Source organism: Buteo buteo, chromosome 2 (genome assembly GCF_964188355.1).
Source record: "Buteo buteo chromosome 2, bButBut1.hap1.1, whole genome shotgun sequence".
NCBI lineage: Eukaryota > Metazoa > Chordata > Aves > Accipitriformes > Accipitridae > Buteo > Buteo buteo.
The window spans coordinates 75,009,392-75,027,860 of NC_134172.1; the positions used below are offsets into that span (position 1 = coordinate 75,009,392).

At 39.6% G+C, this 18,469-nt stretch overlaps 1 protein-coding gene and 1 long non-coding RNA gene across 3 annotated transcripts in view; one reads left to right on the plus strand and one right to left on the minus strand.

Moving 5' to 3' along the window:
• LOC142026866 (uncharacterized) overlaps positions 1-3,702 on the minus strand; it is a 107,770-nt gene extending 104,068 nt beyond the window's left edge. The window contains exon 1 of the long non-coding RNA XR_012648941.1: positions 2,970-3,702. This is a non-coding gene — a long non-coding RNA (uncharacterized LOC142026866). The remainder of the gene's footprint in view (positions 1-2,969) is intronic.
• The window catches only part of PHACTR3 (phosphatase and actin regulator 3), a 115,484-nt gene extending 98,888 nt beyond the window's left edge, over positions 1-16,596 (plus strand). For both annotated transcript variants that reach the window (XM_075020279.1, XM_075020288.1), the window contains exons 9-13: positions 6,796-6,851; positions 11,080-11,141; positions 12,029-12,169; positions 13,938-14,014; positions 15,993-16,596. In XM_075020279.1, the coding sequence (XP_074876380.1) occupies positions 6,796-6,851; positions 11,080-11,141; positions 12,029-12,169; positions 13,938-14,014; positions 15,993-16,008 (352 nt within the window). In that variant the 3' untranslated portion in view covers positions 16,009-16,596. The remainder of the gene's footprint in view (positions 1-6,795; positions 6,852-11,079; positions 11,142-12,028; positions 12,170-13,937; positions 14,015-15,992) is intronic.
• Positions 16,597-18,469: the final 1,873 nt, after the last annotated feature.

An 18,469-nucleotide genomic window follows, 5' to 3' on the forward strand; every position in this document is an offset into this window, starting at 1 on the left:
AGTTTTTGCATGCAACTTGCAGAATCTGCCATACCAACTCACCCTTTTCATACTGCTCTTTAGCCTCCTACTATCAGAGAAAAACAGCAACTACTGTTACCCTGTTATGGGAAATGCTGGCATGTCACTCAGCTACCACTTTTTACATGCTCCAGAATTACCTTGGGGTAAAAACAAGTTTGTGTCTCAGTGTCTGCCTTCTAATTTTGTACAGACAGTAACAGGCAAGTCCCTCCTACCAAGGATTTACTACTACCCATAATTGTACATTGTAAGCAGTACTGCACTGCCACAGTGAAGTGCGTGGGTGACTCAAAGCCCTGGCACACATCTTCTTCACAGCTACTTATAGGAAGGATGAAAATAAACTTCTTCTTGAATTGAACATGATGTTCTGGGAATAGAGATGCCAATTTAAAAGGCAGAGCCTTTGCCTCCTGATGGGCAGCAGACACAAGCAGCTTTACGAGGACCAAGCACAGGGCACTCCCCTTTCTCCTCCCTTTGCCTGGACTGGAGCTCTTCTCTGAGAGGGTTCCTCCCCACCAAGCCCCTTCCCAATTCTGTCTGCAAAACTACCTGTCACAAGAGACAATCAATGCAATTGCCGCTGGCTACAGCTCACTTACTGAAGACTGGATTGATTGCTTACTTGTCAGTACAGACTCCACAGGCACATGCACGTGTCCAATTCTACCCAGCCTACCCCTCCCTTTGTAGAAGATTATCAGAATCACATGGATCTAAGAGCAGAACAGGATTCCAAAGTATGTCTTTTGGCTTGAGCTACAAATCAGAGAGAAATCCAGTTTTATGACAATCATACATGCAGATACTGTGCAACAGACTCTATGCAAAAATATATTTGGGAAACGAACACGTTTTTGGGACAGATAAGAAACCCCCCATGAACCAAGAACGTGAGCTTTTTTGCAGTGGACTCTGCTGAACACTTGCTAGGGTCTGCCAGGCAGGTGAGACTGCAGGCTAGTAAGAAGAGCTAGAAAGCAAGGACTGTCTGAGGTGTGGGAAGTCAGCATAGCCCCATACACATAGAGATGGGCTGCACCTGCTCCAAATTTGTCTCTCATCAGCTATTCTGTGCCCCTACCTGCAAGCCTGTAGCTTGCTGTGGCTTTGCTGAGATGCGGTTCCCACAATGGACAAAGCAGACACTGCTAAGGTTAACTATGAGGACAGAGAACTTGGCAGCATCTCCTGCTTGTAGGACATATTGATGCATTGCCATCTGATAGCAGACCCTGAGATCTTAGTGACACGCAAATCCTCAGACCGCTGAGGATTCAGTCACCTGTAACAGTCCAATACTGTCAACCTTGGTGTAATGCTGGTCCCAAGACATTAATTCCTTGAATGGGAAGGAGACAATCTGATTGTGTGAAGTAAATATCGATCTGTTGAACAGCAGTCACAGGCACATGTGAGAGTCGTTGGGCTCATGAACATGTGACCTTGCTCCAGAGGGGACAAGCAATTAGTGGTTTTCCCCTCGAAGCCAACTCCAGCATCTGCACTTGTGCGTGCGTTGAACACGTTAGTTAGCAGGACCTCAAACTGGACTCTTGTGGAGAGCTGCAGCCCACTCCACCAGACCAGCCAACAGAGACTTCCTCACCCACTGGGCTGGTAGGGGCAGTACTTATTATCTCCCTGGGCAGCATGTTTTGCTACAATCATACACCGCACATGTACGTTAAGGCAAACAGCCAGACACACATAGATTTATTGCTCCTCTCGCAGCCAGCATGGAGCACTCATGACCGTCACAGGATTCCCATGTGCACATTGCACAGAGAAAACAACTATCTTGAGGCCACGTGCACACTCTCAGCACCTGAGGTACTTGGAGACCAAGAGCACACATGGCCGTAACTGCAGGGTGTTCTTGGGGCAAACCATAGGTGACTGAGCTAACCTGCAATGACCTGGTCCTCTCACCCTCAGGAGTAACACTGCAGAGGACATGGGAGCAGGCACAGTCTTTGGCTTCTAAGAGATGGCAATATATAAATTTATCCAAGTATCTTCCTGAGCCTAAATTACCGGAGAAAACATTCTAAAGGTAATCTGAAAATAGCCCCAGAACACTCCCCAAACTTCAAACAGCTGAAGAACACCTAGTGCTTGAAGGTTTATGCTTGCTTTGAACAACAATAACACAAAAACTTTGGTATGTTTCTGAACTTAAGAAATAGCTCTCCATGTAGTGTTGTGTCATTCCCCCCCTTCCCCCAACTTATGGTGACTGCTTTAGCATTATGAGAAAACATTCAGATTTTGGTCTCTATATAAACTTGGAGCATCAATGACACATACACAGTAAACTCTATCTGAAATGCATCCAAACATCATTTACAGAGAAGAAACATGGTGCCTCCAGGTCTGCTCAGTTTTCCTGAGGGAGCCGCAGTTGCCTCAACTGAGGCACTGACAGTTCAGCTCCGCTTACTTCTGCTCTGGGCATCCTTTGGTTTAAGCTAATGAGGAAGCAAATAACTAGAGTAGCTAGATATTCTTAACATGAGACCATGGCAATATCAATGACAGTCAATGCATTTACATCATAGGGGATCTGGACAGAGATAAGACTTGCCTGTGAGTTACTTGAGAGATTTCAAGAAAGTTTCAAGACCCTTCCAAAAATGGCTGGCTCTGCAGAGGTGCTCAGAGGGAGCACTCCTGCCTGAGCAGACAATACAAAAATACCCAAACCTAGATTTTAATACCACCCAAGAACACAACAGCATTAATTGGATGCTTTTCCCCAAAGCAAGAAATAGATATCTAAATTTAAATCAACCAAAAAGAAACCATTACTGTGACAGAAATGGTGCACTATGTTAGTGCTCGCAGTAGAGCTTACAGTCACCTCACTGAGGTGAGTCCTATATGGGGCTGTGAGTCCCCAGGTGAAAAAAAACAACAGAAACAAAAAGCACAGGACTCACCCAGCCACGTCCACGTCTGCATTGCAGCAATGCTGGAGCCTCATGCCCACCTCAGACTTTCAAATGGCTCCTACAGCCAGAGCTACAGAGCAGCATGGCGCCCAGGCTGGGTGCAGGCTGGCCCCAGGGTGGGGCCCTGCAACCGCCCACACTCAGGTGCAGGAGCTTTGCTGAACCCACGGGAAACAAGCCAGGACTCGGCTTTGCTTCAAAACGGCCTGCAGCTCTGTAATACAAAATCCTCTCTGTGCGAAGCTTGTGGAGATCATCCACAGTCCACTGAGAGTTCAGTTTTTAGCCTTCACAAAGGCTCCTTCATGGCAAGTGCCTGCTTCATCCTCTGGGATCGCACACCAACTCCCCTGCTGCGATGCAGTCTGCCGATAATCATAATTCAGCTGGAGTTTGTTTCCTTTAAACATAGGAAATTTGAGCATCCCCTCTCCAGAATCTTAGTCTCTCAGTCCCTGCTTCCTGGCCTGCCCTCCCCAACAACAGTGTGAGGGGAGCCGGCCGCCATTTCCCCAGGCCAGGTTTCCCTGAGGCGTGGCGCCATTTCTGAGGCCATGGCGCTGCCTCTCCACAGGGCCGGACAGCCGCCTTCTGAGGAAACACACCGAGCTCAACGCACAGGAGGTGTTTTCTGGCTATGTCTGAGGCAGGATTTTGTATTTTAACGGCTTCAGAGGAAAACATGAAATAAATATCCTAAAATAGACCACTTGTTGCTCAGGAGAGCACATGGAGCCTCTCAGTGCACAGAGAACAGCTCACCCAAGCAGAGGCACAAACTCATCTGAAACAGTTTCTTATTTAAAAGCTCTCTTCAAGAGTGGACATGTGTTTTTGACAGGGGTAACCTGCCGCTTCCCCTGCGCTACGCCGAGCCGCTGGCCTGACAGGAGCCCTCGGAAACATGTGTGTCCGTATCTTGCTCTGAGCCCAGCTGCAGGCGAGTTTTGAGGGAAGTCGGCCCTATCAAGGGGGACTGCGAGTCTCCTTCTGAGGAAACAAAGCGCAGCTGGGGCTGCTTAGACCCTTATGGGGGCATGAAGCCTCCTCCCGAAGCAGCTGAGCAACTCAGGCGGGACGGGGCTCTGCTCCGATGGGGCTCTGCTCCCACAGTAAATACCGGCACAGCAGCAACTACTTTCCTGCAGTGAGGGATGATCAGGCAAGGCAGTGTGCTCTGCAAGCAGGCGTGCTCCTCTCCGGGCGTAGAAAAGACCCTCCTGCAGAAAGGGCCTCTCACATCCTGATTGACTCCAGCGCAGCTCAGCGGAGATGCGTGGCCCCCCCGGCTCTCGCTCGCGTGGCTTGGCCGTGCTCACAGCTGCTTCCCCTCATTACAATCAGCAGCCCTCGGTGGAGGCGTCTGGAGTCCTTCACCTTCACCGACATGTGCCGTTTCCCCTTTGCCCGGAGTCCAGCCACTGTGCAGCGCAGCTCTCACAGCGGAGAAAGAAAACAGAAGGGGTTCCTGGGCAGAGAGAGGCTTCTCGGAACAGAAAAAAATAATAGATAGAAACAAAATGTCCCTACGCCTTGGTAGCAATGATGTCAGTAGTGTTGCCACTTGTTTGATCGTGACTCTTGCCGTATTGGGTGTTTTCACTCCCAGCTTCCCGAAATCCTGTTAGAATTTTATTTTAAACAAAAGTCCACATCTAGTTTCATGACTATGACAAAAAGCTTGGAAGTGCAGTCCATCTCTCTGAAAAACTCAGGGGAAAAAATGCAATGCCCTCTCATGCGTATATACACGCCTGTGTATATCTGCACGTTTTCCTTCTGTTGTGGGTAAAGCTGAGGGTGTGTACAGAAATATGTTGTTGTTTCTGGGCACCTACTATGTATTTATGAAAGCCAAAAGGGAAACAGGGTTTTAAATAATTAACCATCACACATATTATAACTATGTATATATAAAAAATATACAGAGCATTCATATACATATGCATTCTCATACTGCTTTAATAATTTCTGTTACGCTTTTAATCCCCCAGTTTAAAAGGGGCCTCTGGAATCTAATGTACAGATTCTGGGAGAATCTATAAATCTCGCTTGGAAGGGCTGTAATTAAGAATGGCTTGAGAGAGAGGCACGTGAGCAGCAGGTCGGGTGGACCTTTCATTTGCAGATAAGCTCTCTGAGTAAGTCATTCTTCCCTGATTTATATTATAAAATGCACATTAATCTCTTTCACACAAAACCTAGCCAGAGTTGTATCATTTCTGAGACCTACAGGGAAATGAGTGAGGAGGGAGTAGTCCAAGGGTAACAGGAATTAAAAGTACATGTTTAAAGCCTTTAGTAGGGCATTTCAGCATCATTCCTGTTTCAGTCTGGATTATTGCAACTTCCACTGCTGGAGTATCCAACTCATTACTCCAAAGAGAAATCCAGAGACCAGGGAAAAAAACCCTAGGTGACACAAAATGTTAGGTAGGAAGAACGAGAGTTAGGCTGTAGGTGTTTCTAAGCACAGGCGCTCATCTTACAAGTTTTCTGTTGGTGTGGAACTGGTATAGTAGTTGTGATGCCTTTCTGTTGCCAAAGATGAGGGCTTTCCCAGTGATCTCAGGGAGATTAATTAAAAAAGGATAAGGACTTGTATTCATATTTTGAGCTGTTGGTCTGATAACATATCAATACGGAGTTGATTTTGAAGGTATAGTTGGTAAGGCTTACAAAACAAAGAGAAATTAGAATCAGGTACTTTTACCGGTTCTTTTACAGTCTGTTAACAGTTACTCCATTTTTTTAATCTCTTGTGTATTTGATAAAATGTAGATCTTGTTATAGCATCACTTTATAATCATTCCTTTATTTCCTATACACAGTAGAGGGATAACTACTGCAGCAGTGGTTTGCAGTGTGGTCCCTGCTCCGAGTATTTCTTTGTCTCTGTAACTTCATCTCTGGCTTGGCAACATCTGCTGGAGAGGAGACGATGAGAATCCTTAACGTTGCCAGAACGCAGGCCAGAAAGCATCATAAACTCTTTCCGATCTGCTTGCTGGATTATTACTTGAAATCTAGCAAATGCAGCATGTGTGTGTGTCTGCCTAGGGGAGGGGTTCAATTACCTGAGATTCTCTGCAGATATAAGCAGTGTCTCGTGGGGAAGTCTCATTTAGTATGCAGAATAAAATCACTATGGCACCGATCATATGATTTGAAGACTCAATCCTGAAGCAGCACTACTGAAAAGGGGAGGTGAAACTGCATAAGACACTCTGTTCAGACAGCATGAGGCTGTGAGCAGCACACGAATTTTATTCAGCAGGCAGGAGGAGAGCTGCTGGATTGGTCTGTTAGATGTGTAGTCAGGAAACCACAGGAAAGCTTTATTTCTGGCAAGTCTGCATTTTGTCAGGATGCACCACTGGTGTTACTAGAAAAAAGGAAGCCTGCTGCTATGTGAGATTAAAAGGTAGAGGCAGTGATAGCTATAGAAGATCACTGTGAAACTCATTTGATAACCACCTTAAATACCTCCTCAAGAGTGAATTTAACCGTTGGAGAGCACTGGTTCCAACTGACTGTCTGGAAAGTATGATGAAAAGGATGTATGTTCTGAGGAAGCGTTTCACTGACAGCAGAGCAAACTAGAAGAGAACTTCTACCTGCATTGCTGACATTTAGGAAAAATAATACAAGAAAGCATTCTGGTGCCAGCATTCTTGTATTTTTTTCTTCCTGAAGCCTGGAGAGGGATTTTGTAGTCCCTTCCCTGAGGAAAACACCAACCAGAACTCAGTATACTGCAGACTTTCCAAAGAACAGGCATGGTACAAAATGTGATTTTGGTGTTTTTCCGCAGGCGACTCAGCCAAAGACCTGCTGTTGAGGAGCTAGAAAGAAGAAATATACTTAAACGTGAGTATTTTTTTCCTAAGTATTTTATATGTGTTTGTTGAAACCAGTGATTGCATTTCTAGAGCATATTATTTTTAAATAGACAAAGTCATTCACAGGGATTATTTTCTGTACCTAAAAGTTTTAATTTTTCACATGTCCTGAGTTTCAAATACTGCAGGAATCACAATTTACAACTTGATAAAGGCATGCAATTTAGTACAGAAAAGAATGATTTGTTCCAATTTAGGCTTTCAAATCATTTTCATTCTGATTACACTGTTATGGATGTCTAAGAGGGGAATACAATCTTGGTGTCACACAGTGCAATGAGAATTGGACTGACATTTTTCAAGACATGGACTGTCATGGCAAACTGTGCACTGAATACCACCCAAGGCTAAAGTGGAAGGGAGAAAGCATCCTTGCAGAGGTGCGATTCTCATAGCAAGTATATTTGTTCATATCATTAGAGACCTTCCCAAAGACAAGCCAAAGAAAAATCATTCTGAGATACTAGAATTACTAGAGGGACAGTTCCAGCCCTGTTATAGGTGCTGCCACAGGGGAACGTTCTCAATATCTCTCAAATAAACACAAGGCATAAACTTGCAACTCTTTTCCTAAAGATTGGTGTTCTGACCTGGGGATCAAACAAGTGATGAACATAAGCCCTTTCCTTACAAGTGATGGGAATCCTCTAAGTTAGGGGAAGGTGAGAGAGAGCTTAGAAATTGTCTCCATTATGGGTCTCAGACAGGAGAAAGGGGGAGGCCATCTGCTTGAAGGAAAAGTATATTGCTTCTGTTATTTTCATGGTCTATTTAGTGTTGAAAGACAAAACCCAGAATTATGTGAACAATAGTTTGTTTCTCATTAAACAAGCATAAAACATAAAGCCACATAAGTTTACGTCATACAAGCAATGCTGCCTATGCTATTTAATTCACATTTAATTATTAATGTGATTGTAATTTGCTAGGGAAAAAAGTTACCTACATTTTGTTACCTAAAACTTAATGTCTCAGAACTTTCTTAGTAGTTCATAGAAAAAACCTTATGCTTCTTCCATCGAAATTAGTGGGGATTTCATTTCAGTTTTAACAGAAAGGAATTCCACAATCGAGTTATATTTATCAGTATTTTCAGTATTGTTCCAATGCATATATCACACATGGTAAAGTTAGATGTATCTAAACACATAGCTAAATGAGAAAGAGGATATATTCTTTGCAAATTTGAATGGATGAATTTGGCCTAACTTCACCTGTCATCTAGCACAAGAGACAAGAAAAAGCAGTAACCCAAGATTCTGAAATAAGTGGGGCCAGATTTTCAAGAGTCAGTACCTAAGACTTCTGAAAATCTGCTTCTTTTGTTTTTTTTTTCCTGGCTAAGAAAGAGCCTATCTCTACTGAAAAAATCCATTCCTTTATGTTTACTTTTTGAAGTGTGCTGGTTACATCCTTAATCTGGGTTAAACTGACCAGCTTTAATATAAAAAAGTTTGAATACATTCAAATAATGAGCTTAGAGAGAGATAAAGCAGAAAGAAGATAAAGCAGAATTAAAGATATTTCCTGAATGCCAGCTAAACATACTGCTCTAGATTTGTATCTCATTTAAAGAGCTCCCAGCATGGAGCAAATTTATTGACTTCAGTTCAGTTGCTCAGGCTTTATACAGGTTCAGCGGGGATCAGAACCACTTCTATTTTATTTACGTCTTCCATTATATAAAAAGCTAGGTATCTTGTAAAGAGCTAAGGTCATCACTTAGCTGTGTCAGTTGTTATCTTAAAAGGCTGGACAGATGCAACAACTCCAGTCTCAGTTTTGAGTGAATTTGGAAATTAGTAAAGTCTCCTTTTATTAATAGAGATACTGACATTCTTGTTATGGACTTTTAAAACACCTGGATTGGATCTGACATGCAAAACTATAGCAGTATAAATGCCCTTCAGTGAAATGACTGCAACCTCCTCCAGGTTGTAAGGGTTTGTACAGTTGCGTCGCAAGTTTCCTAACATCTTTGATGTTCATAATACATACTGCTAACGGAAGCAATGCTACCCCCAAAGCTGTTTTAAGGACCAGTAATTCACATTTGTACAACTCTGTCGAAATGAGAAGCATATTGCAAGTGCCTAAGTGCAACTACTACGTTATTTTAAAACAAATTTCAGTCAGATTAAAAAAGGGACTTAGATGTTTCCAAGATAAAAGTAATACTTAAAAAGCAAACTTAAAGCCAACACTTTCTTACAATTTTGTTGATCTTCTAAGTCCTTTACTTTATAGAAACATTGCTGGTTTACTATAAAGCATGAAAAGCATCTGAACTAAAATCATGACCCAGGTGTTCCAACATGTTTTTTTCTGTAATCAACAGAAAGCTGACATTCACATGCAAGAAGGCAACATCTCTTAAATCACACTGTACAATCCCTGGTTCATTCTTAACACCAGGAATTGTTTCAGTGTCACGCACAGCTAAGAGTTCCCTGGATAACTCACAGAGAAGCAATATGAATTACAGTACTGCACATGCCACTTCATAATTGGGAGCATCTCTCTACTGAGATTTATAAAACCAGCCCTCACTAATGAATGGATCTAAGTGTAGGCAGAGTGATGCTGATGGGAAAAACCTCTCTGGTTTGTCTCTGTAATAAAGCCTGAGTTTTATAATGCCTTTGCTAGCGTTTCCTATCAAATCTTGTTTTATTTTTTTCTGAAAGAACTATTTATTTTATTTGTTGAAGCTGGGAATAAGCACTGAACCTGAGTAACTGTCTCACAGAAATGGGTTGCTATACGTTTACTATATTTGGAAAAGCATTTTTTGATCAGAAATGTGTATTTGTGGTTTTTCTTCAGGAATTCTCAGTGCATATCACAGTCATATCTTAAAAAGGCACTACGCCACAGAAAATTCTCTTTTAATAAAAATATATAGATAGGAGTATCTAGTCTAAAAGGGGTGAATTAAAACTGAATGAAGCATATTAGTAACTTCTTGCAGGTATCTGTACATCTTAGAATACGCTCTACTTCTTAAAGCTTGTTCTCTTTTTAAACATTCCAGACTTAAATAGCTGCTCATCCCTGACAAAGCACTAATTTTAGCTGTCCTGTTCTCTTTTAAATTTGTGTGCCTTGCCACCAAATTGTAATGTAGCGCATTACAGCATTTTAGATTAATTTGATTTACATTTCTACTATAGCCAGTTGTAGCTATGCAGTACTATGTTATTTTAAATAGATACTTACAATTGCATTTCAGTGTAATCTAATGAGTGTAAAAATAAGGGAGAAGAATACTTCATTACTAGAAATATAATTTCGGAAACTCATCTGCAGTGCTAGTGTTTTTTGGAGGCATATTAAAAAAATCACGTGTGTGCTTTAACACTGGAAATACCTAATGCAAGTGGTATAATAAACTTAGTAGTATCTAGAGAATCTCTGAATGGTTAAACATTTTTCTCTAGGTCTTCAGCTTTGTTCAGGTCATAGGCTCACGCCTTAATTTAGTAACAGATAGTACTAGAAATAGAAACGCCATTAACTTGTTTCCCAAGGCAAAGGATATATTTCACAGTGTGTTACAGCACTCTAGTCTATTTTTAGACCCAGTGTGTAGGAGTTATCACGGCTTGAATGTTAATAGGCACAACACACAAAAGCAAGCTGGCTTAGGTTAGAATGGAACACTACAAAAGAAAACCCCGTGAGGATAAAGAGGTTCTAATGTCAGTGGCATATCCTGAATAGCAGAGAAAAAAAGCATGCAAGTCAAAGATAACTGCTGTGGCAGTGTGACCATCTAAAGATGTAGCCCAAGAATAAGGTTACACAGGAAAGAACGTACTTTCCCTGGAGCTGCTGCAGTCTTTTCAGCAGCTAACAACAATATGGAGAATAAAAAATTATGATTAACTATGGACTATTTTGATTTTCCTTCTAAATTTTATACAATTGGAGAGTTAGTGTGGCTGCTGTTGTTGTTTTAAATCTCTTTGGAGGTCAGAGCACAGGAGGAGCTGACATTGGCACCAGTACGTTGTCCTTACAGAGAACTAACTATATGTTCTAATAGAGAACCAGAGAGAGGCACTGAACTACAAAACATACAACTAAGAACCAGCTACTAGTTTTTCTGTGCTCTGCTTTTTATTGGCTGGAACTTTGGAAAACACCAATCCTCCTCATGAGGAAAGTCATCTTTTTTTTCATATTCTCTGCAGAACGAAATGATCAAACAGAACAGGAAGAAAGAAGGGAAATCAAACAGAGACTGACAAGAAAGGTAAAATCTTGCAATACCTTCTATTAGTTTTTAGAAATTTAGCAAAGCTAATATAACATCAACCAGTCATAGAGGTCATTAGTACACAAAACCTCCCTTAATATACACCCTTCTCAGCAGTGTCTGAGGTAGTGGTATCTCATAATACAAATTATAAAAATATCTACCTTATTTCAGCTACACGAAACTTAGTAGAATATTTATATATAAACTTTAAATCAGAACATGGATAGTTGCTTGCACACTGCGTATTTTGCAACTGTATTGCTAGAAAAGGACTGCTTCATTCTTTGTAGCAAGCAGGAGCAGAGCTGACTCCCTGCTGAGTACCAGGTGTACTCCCACAATAAATTTCTCTTTGCATTTAAGGCATTCTCAGAATCAGAACTAGATCTTGTTATTGTTCTGTTCCTAGGAATCCATACTGGAATTATTAGCCAAATATGCTGATAACTTGTTAAAACCAAATTGAAATTCTTATAATGTGTCCAGTCCTGAAAAACTAACACAGGCAATTTGCCGCTGACTTTCTACTTAAAGTAGAAAACCCCTACAGCATGTGATATTATACATTGATCATAATAAATTTGTTATGATTCCTTTACCTATTGTAAATGCATTTTATCAATATCCAGGTTAAAATATTTTCCTCTTTTGTCCATTATAAAGCCACTGTGCTGTAGTGCAAAACTCCATTTAAACCATTATTACGCTCCTAACAATCCTCTGAAAGATTGAGTGTTTCCCTGGAATTTCCAAGGGTTGGGGTTTTTTTCCCATACACATAAGTGCAGACTGAGCTAAGATGGAAAGCAGAAAATGTTGCACATTTTACTGATATGTTTGTTATTAAAACTGGTTTTATTTCACAAAACTATTTAATACAGCTTAACCAGAGACCTACAGTTGATGAACTAAGAGACAGAAAAATCCTGATTCGATTCAGTGATTATGTGGAGGTGGCAAAAGCACAGGACTACGACAGGCGAGCAGATAAACCGTGGACAAGACTATCAGCAGCAGATAAGGTACTGCCATAATGAAAATGACATATTACCGCTTTCTACTTGCTTTGTCTATAGTGATACATAAGAGTCTGCAAAGACATTTAACCTCTGGGACACTTAATCTCTGTAAATGTTACCATTAATTTTTATGCTGAAACCACACTGACCAATGCATACTGTCATAAAAAAATGCTATTTCTAAAAATGCCTATTTAGTACTATAAGGGCTTCTACCCAGCCCATCAACTAGGAGGGGAAAAAAAAAAAAAAAAAAGAAAAAAGGTGGATAGAATCTTTCTTAATGCTTTAGGGCTGCAACTCAAAACCATTACCAGCCAATGCAGTATTAACATTTATCCTCAGACTGGAAGTTTTGTCCCAAACATGCAAATATTTCCTTTCCTGTTTCCTACTGAATGTTCAAGGAATCACTTGATCCTACATTTTCACAAGCATAAACAAACACTTGTTTTTGTTCCGTCACATACCTGCCACGTTGCTGATTTACATCCTAATTTAACTTTCACATTTAGGTGCTTGAGTAGTAAGAAAACTAGTTCAGCGTGATTCTAGACAGAACAGTTGCTGAGTAAGTTTTGAAGTTTCAGGGCTACAGCAAGCAGAACGAGTAGGGATGCTGAGATATTACTAGGTAAAATGGCAAATACAGGACTGTTACTTACTGCTTTGTTCTGAGATGTGCAGATCAAACGCTTCATTCTCCATTCCAGTGTCTCCCCAGTAAAAAGTGTAACAAATGGTTTTAGAGGACTCCTATAGAAAAGGAACAATGTATTTCTACTACAGTAGCTGTTTTCCTGAGCTCACTAAAATGGTGAATAAGCTGTTATACATTAATCAATGGAATAGTGATTCTGTATTTTCCATATATGTACTGGGTGTGTATTAAAACTAGGCCTTTCCTAGTTTTACTGGTTTTATATTGCTAACTAGACAGGTTTATAAGCTAAAAAGAAAGTGACAGAGTTCAATTGCATATACTGGTGGCATACATCAGGAATTGAGGGTCATGAGTTCGACCACTGCATTTGTGACTGAAAAACTTCTCTTTCAGAATAGACAAATACATTATTTTTCCTCATTTTTCTTTTTATAAGCCAAATCTCTGATATAAAACATGAACATGGGTACATAATTTTAGGTAGCTAAACTACAAAGTACCAAATATACAAGAATCTGTGAAAGCACCAGTACATTCCAGTTCCCTCACTGTTGCCATTTAAACGAAAGAATGCTCTCACTTTTATAGTCTTGAATTTAATTATATTAAGCACCAAAAGAGAATGTTTTTCTTCACTTATGACGGCAATCCTATGGATACAGGTGATAACACAGTCTGGACTGGTATTTGCAAGTTGATAAGGCAAACAGTCTGATTTTTATTTTAAAAAATGACACACATTTAAATTCCCATAAAAGTCAGTTGACCAGCTGATCAATTTCTCAGCAACTTCTCTTAATCTTTAATAAATTTTAACTGGAATCTTACTAGATGTGAGACAATAAGCACTGTGGTTTTATTCTCCTGTCAGAATTGCTTCTAGATAAAAAGTGACCCTGTTAGCAATCAGTAATGAATGAAAAGAAGTATCACGTCACCAATCCATACAACCTAAATACTCAGCATCTCTACTGGCATAGTATGCTTTGCTATACCCAATACCTATTATTTCTACTTTAGAAAACTTCTGTTCTGCTCTGCAAGTCCAGTATTTTACAATGCTTATAGATACAAAATTATTAAACTTCTTCTATTTTCATTTCCTAGGCAGCAATTCGGAAAGAGCTAAATGAATACAAAAGTAATGAAATGGAGGTACATGCATCAAGCAAACATTTGACAAGGTCAGTTTTCCAGCTATTTATTTCCATTGCCTGCTAAAAACAGTCTGCTGAGTTCTGAATCTGTAGATTTTGCTCTTACATGCTGGATGTGGGAGAAGAATATGCAAAGAAAGCTTTATTTTAAAAGAAAATGGAAATATTTCTCTCCCAGTTCAGAACTTGGCTTTTCTGATTGTTTTTTTTTTGCTTTGATTAACATGCACTGAGAAGCCCCCAGACCTTCTCCAGAACATCACTCAGCTTGCATTCTTTGCACTGAAGATTCAAAAGCTATGACAAATTATATGTAGGGTGTAACATAGAAAAAAATATGATTTTTTAAAAATTAAACGAACAACTTAATACACTATATAAAGGTTTTTGAATTAAATGTACTTGAGTGTGCAACCTTATTATCACAAACATTGCAACTTCCCTAAGAAATATAAAATTCTACATACCGTAACAAGACATACATAATGCCTGTAACGTATTTGTTGTAATTGGATTTGTTCTAATGGATTCAGCCTGTAGATTTCAGTATCCCTGGAATGTCGGTCCAGTTGCTACTGGAAGGAGTGCAACCCCCCAAAGTACACTTAATGGCAGTCCAGCAGAGAGGTCAGGAGAGATAACTGGACTCATGTCACCCTCTGAGTGGTTGGGCCAGTGTGAACCTAGTCAATCTAGTGCTTGCTTCATGTGCCAGCACTGACGGCAGGTACTATGTTTAAACATGCATGAAAACATCCACTTCTCTTTTTTAAGTGGGAAAAAATGTGAGAGGCTGATTCCACAGCCATTATTACTTGCAAAAAGACCTTGCTAGTTAGAGAAAAAATGAAATAGCAATCAGTTATTTCCTACAATTTCTGTCAGGTCTCTTGGGCAGGTCCAATTGCTCTTAAAACACAACTTTAGGGCTTACTTGGGAGCACAGTGTACTCTTGCCATGTCTGTAAGCGTTCTCAGGTGTGCTCTCTGCTAAAATAAGTTGCCTGACATCGTACTAAGGAACTTGGTGTGCAGTCTTGCATTCTGGAAGGCTCACTTCAGCAGTGCCTGGGCCCACATTTCCATGCTTATTTCTGAACTTGGAATGAATTCCAGCTTAACTGACCTTTAGATGTTCAGTGAAAAGATTGTCTAGGCAAATACACTTGACCCATAAATGCAATGTACATTGATCTAAATGCTATATTTAGGTAATGTATGTATAGACTGTTCATGCAATTGTTAGGGCCCTTTTAACATTACAGGACTCAGACTCAATGTTTATAGCAAGACATCGCTGCGTTGATAGAATGAAATACGGGGGGGGCGGAAGGGATGGCTGCAGTTTGAAAGTGAGATATACCTTCTCTAATTGAAGCTACCTGGGGAGTTTAAGTAGATTATAATGATATATTTTGAAATTTGTTCAGGATATTAGGAGTAAACAGGCTTACAATTTACAATTAGTGCTAAGGCATTAAAAAATGATTGAGACTTTAATTACATATCTCAGCCAAAAGAACAAGCCTACAGAGCAAGAGTATATTTATTCCAGACAGACTTTTAACCCTATTGTACGTTAAACCAACAGTATGTCCTCGTATTTTCCAAAGCATCAGCTCAACGTTGCTTAACTCTTACAAAATAACAAGATCACTGCACAATAAAGAATATTTCTACCAATGACAACCTGTGGCTTAATTCCTAAAAGAAAAATAAAATCAACCTCACACCTACATTTGCACTTGCTCTCTCAAATAACTGTAAACTGGTTAGACTAGGCCCTGAGGACTGTAACAGCAGTACAGTCAAGGGATAGGTGTGGAAATGTGTTGTAAGACTTAAAGTTGCTAATATTCTTCAGTACTGTTACTGTACCTTTAAACAGAACGAATACTGTGGGTTTTTTTAGAAAAAACAATTTTTTTGTTAATCTAACATAGAATATTTTAAAAATTACATATATATATATATATGCTTATTTCAAATATATTTTATCTCCTAGATTTCACAGGCCATAGAAATTTTCTTCTGAGAAGAATCTGTCTTTACTTTTTTGATATTGCTGCTGAACACACATCAGGGAATATATAAGTCTTTCCCTAAAGTTCAGTCCAGGGTACCTTGATGTTTATGTGAAAGAAGGACTCTGCAGATGAAGTCTCTGCAGCACTTCCGTACAGAAAGAAACACCAGAGATGTACTTCGCTCTGAAGTCAGAAGAGTGGTGGCCTGTGGAGTGGGACGATCTGCTGAAAAAGACTGAAGTAAAGCTACTTGAAAGAACCTACTACTCTCCTTTAACACTTGTTTTAAACTGTTTTGCAGTCTATCTTGGAAAAGGAGATGTTGTGCATGTACAGGCTTTACCATTCCAAGGCCTCTGACATAAATGGACATGACACACTGTCATTCAGTATTATGTTGACAAGACATTTTGAACTTACCACAATTAGTTTGTAAAACACTTAAGTTCATGTTCTAAAAACTAATTTAATGTATTATAATTTCATTCTTTTTTATATAATGTCTAACAGAATCACAGCTGCAAGCATTTTTGATTCCTGTTACTTTTGTTCTTTAATTAAATGACTACTTATTGCAGGAAATGAACATGTTTCCTCAAGCTCTTTTTTTCCCAGGGACAGTTGGGAAGGGAAGAGATTACAATTATTATGCACCAGATCATATTGTTTCTTTATCAACACAGAGTCTTCAAAAGGATGATCTTAACTAAGGATTTCCATCTTATGGAATGTCAATGTTTTGGACCAGATCCTAACCAGCATAACATGATTGTCATTCTAGACTAGCTGAGGTTCTGGCCCTCTAAAGAATGACAATTAAGTTCACTGTTATTCTCATTCAAAATTACTAAATTGGACAACCATAGACAGAAATGTAACAATGTACTTTGATGTTTAGCAAACAAATGATTTTAATGGTTTCTTGACAGTAAGAAGAAAAAAGTTACTAATAACAAAGCAAATAGAACTGGTTCAGAAAAATGTGAAGCCAGCCATTCTAGTAATGCTTGACATGTAGAAGCATCTGAGAATTGTGCTCAAAATACTACTAAAAGGAAAAACTTAGAAAAAAAATAATACACTGATAGCTGGAAAGCATGCCTGACGAAACAGCAACAAAATGGCACATACACTCACAAGACAAAAATTTCTCTGCAAGAGTCTCAAATGCTATCCTTTTAGGAAGTAATTCAATGTTAAAAACTTGAAAAAGGCATTCTCGATCTTGTAGCTTCATTGAGATGATCTCCATGAAGTGTGAAAATAATAAAGAAAATACGGTATGTAAAATTGTTTGTATAGACTACTACTAAATTGCTGCAAGGTCATGAATAGAATTAATGCAAACAGTGGATGGACTAACTTTCAATTCTCTTCTGCTGCTCAGTGTGGGTATGAAATAACATAAATACAGAGCTATTCTTTGGATAAACTAACATTTAAGAATGGAAGGTAAGACCATACAGGACAACACTTAAGATACATGTCAGTAAGGGCAATGCTAGAAGAAATTGAGGAATCATGGGAGATGTGGTGCCCAGGACCAATGAAGCTTGCTAGCTTCATTGTAGTTAGCTGTAGTTTTGTACAACTTCTTAATGTTTGACTTACGTGACTATCAGTTGAAGACTTGAATTACCCAATTACTTGAGCCAAAGATTTTTTTTTTCCTATTTATTGCAATTTTATAACTTGCTGGCTTTTCACGGGAGTATGTAACATTATAACTAGCCTTTTAACATACTGTTAATTACATTTATCAATCATTTAAACTTTATTATTAATAAAATATTATTAATTCTAAACAACAATATAATGATAGTCCAGGTGTAATATGCAAAAAGGGTAAAGAGAAAGGAGAGAAAAGTTTCTTCAGCAGAAGAACCATTTTTAGTTTAAGAACAGCAGGTTCTTAAACAGCAGGTTGACACCCTGTTAACTACAAACTTGGCTAATAATCCATGACAGTAACACCCCTATTTAGCAGTGATGCATACTTTCACTGATAATAAAAATACTGTATAAAACACATGAAAGTGATGTTGAAAAAGATAATAAACAGAAAAATATTTTAAGGGACCTTAGAGCAGCTTTTCAAATTTCAAACAATGCCTATGAGCTGTATTGCTAATGTGACTTAACCATCTTGTAGTTATGCAGCAATATACTTTGCTTCTTCCCCATGTTCTCAACTGTCCTTCCATCACAAGCATCCCAGCCTTTTTTCTGCTTTGGTCCGCAAGAGAAAGAACGTTGTGACTACATCAGAGCCACACACAATCACTGTTGGCTAACTACTGTCAGCTTACTGGTGGGCAAGTCTATCTTGGAGACTGCATGCATTCACTGGGCCATGTATTCTGCTCAGTTATTGCTGGAACTTAGGATGGCATCCACTGAAGGCATGTTTAGCTTAGGGAGGTTATTCTCTGTGTGCTGCTTCTAGCCAATGGAA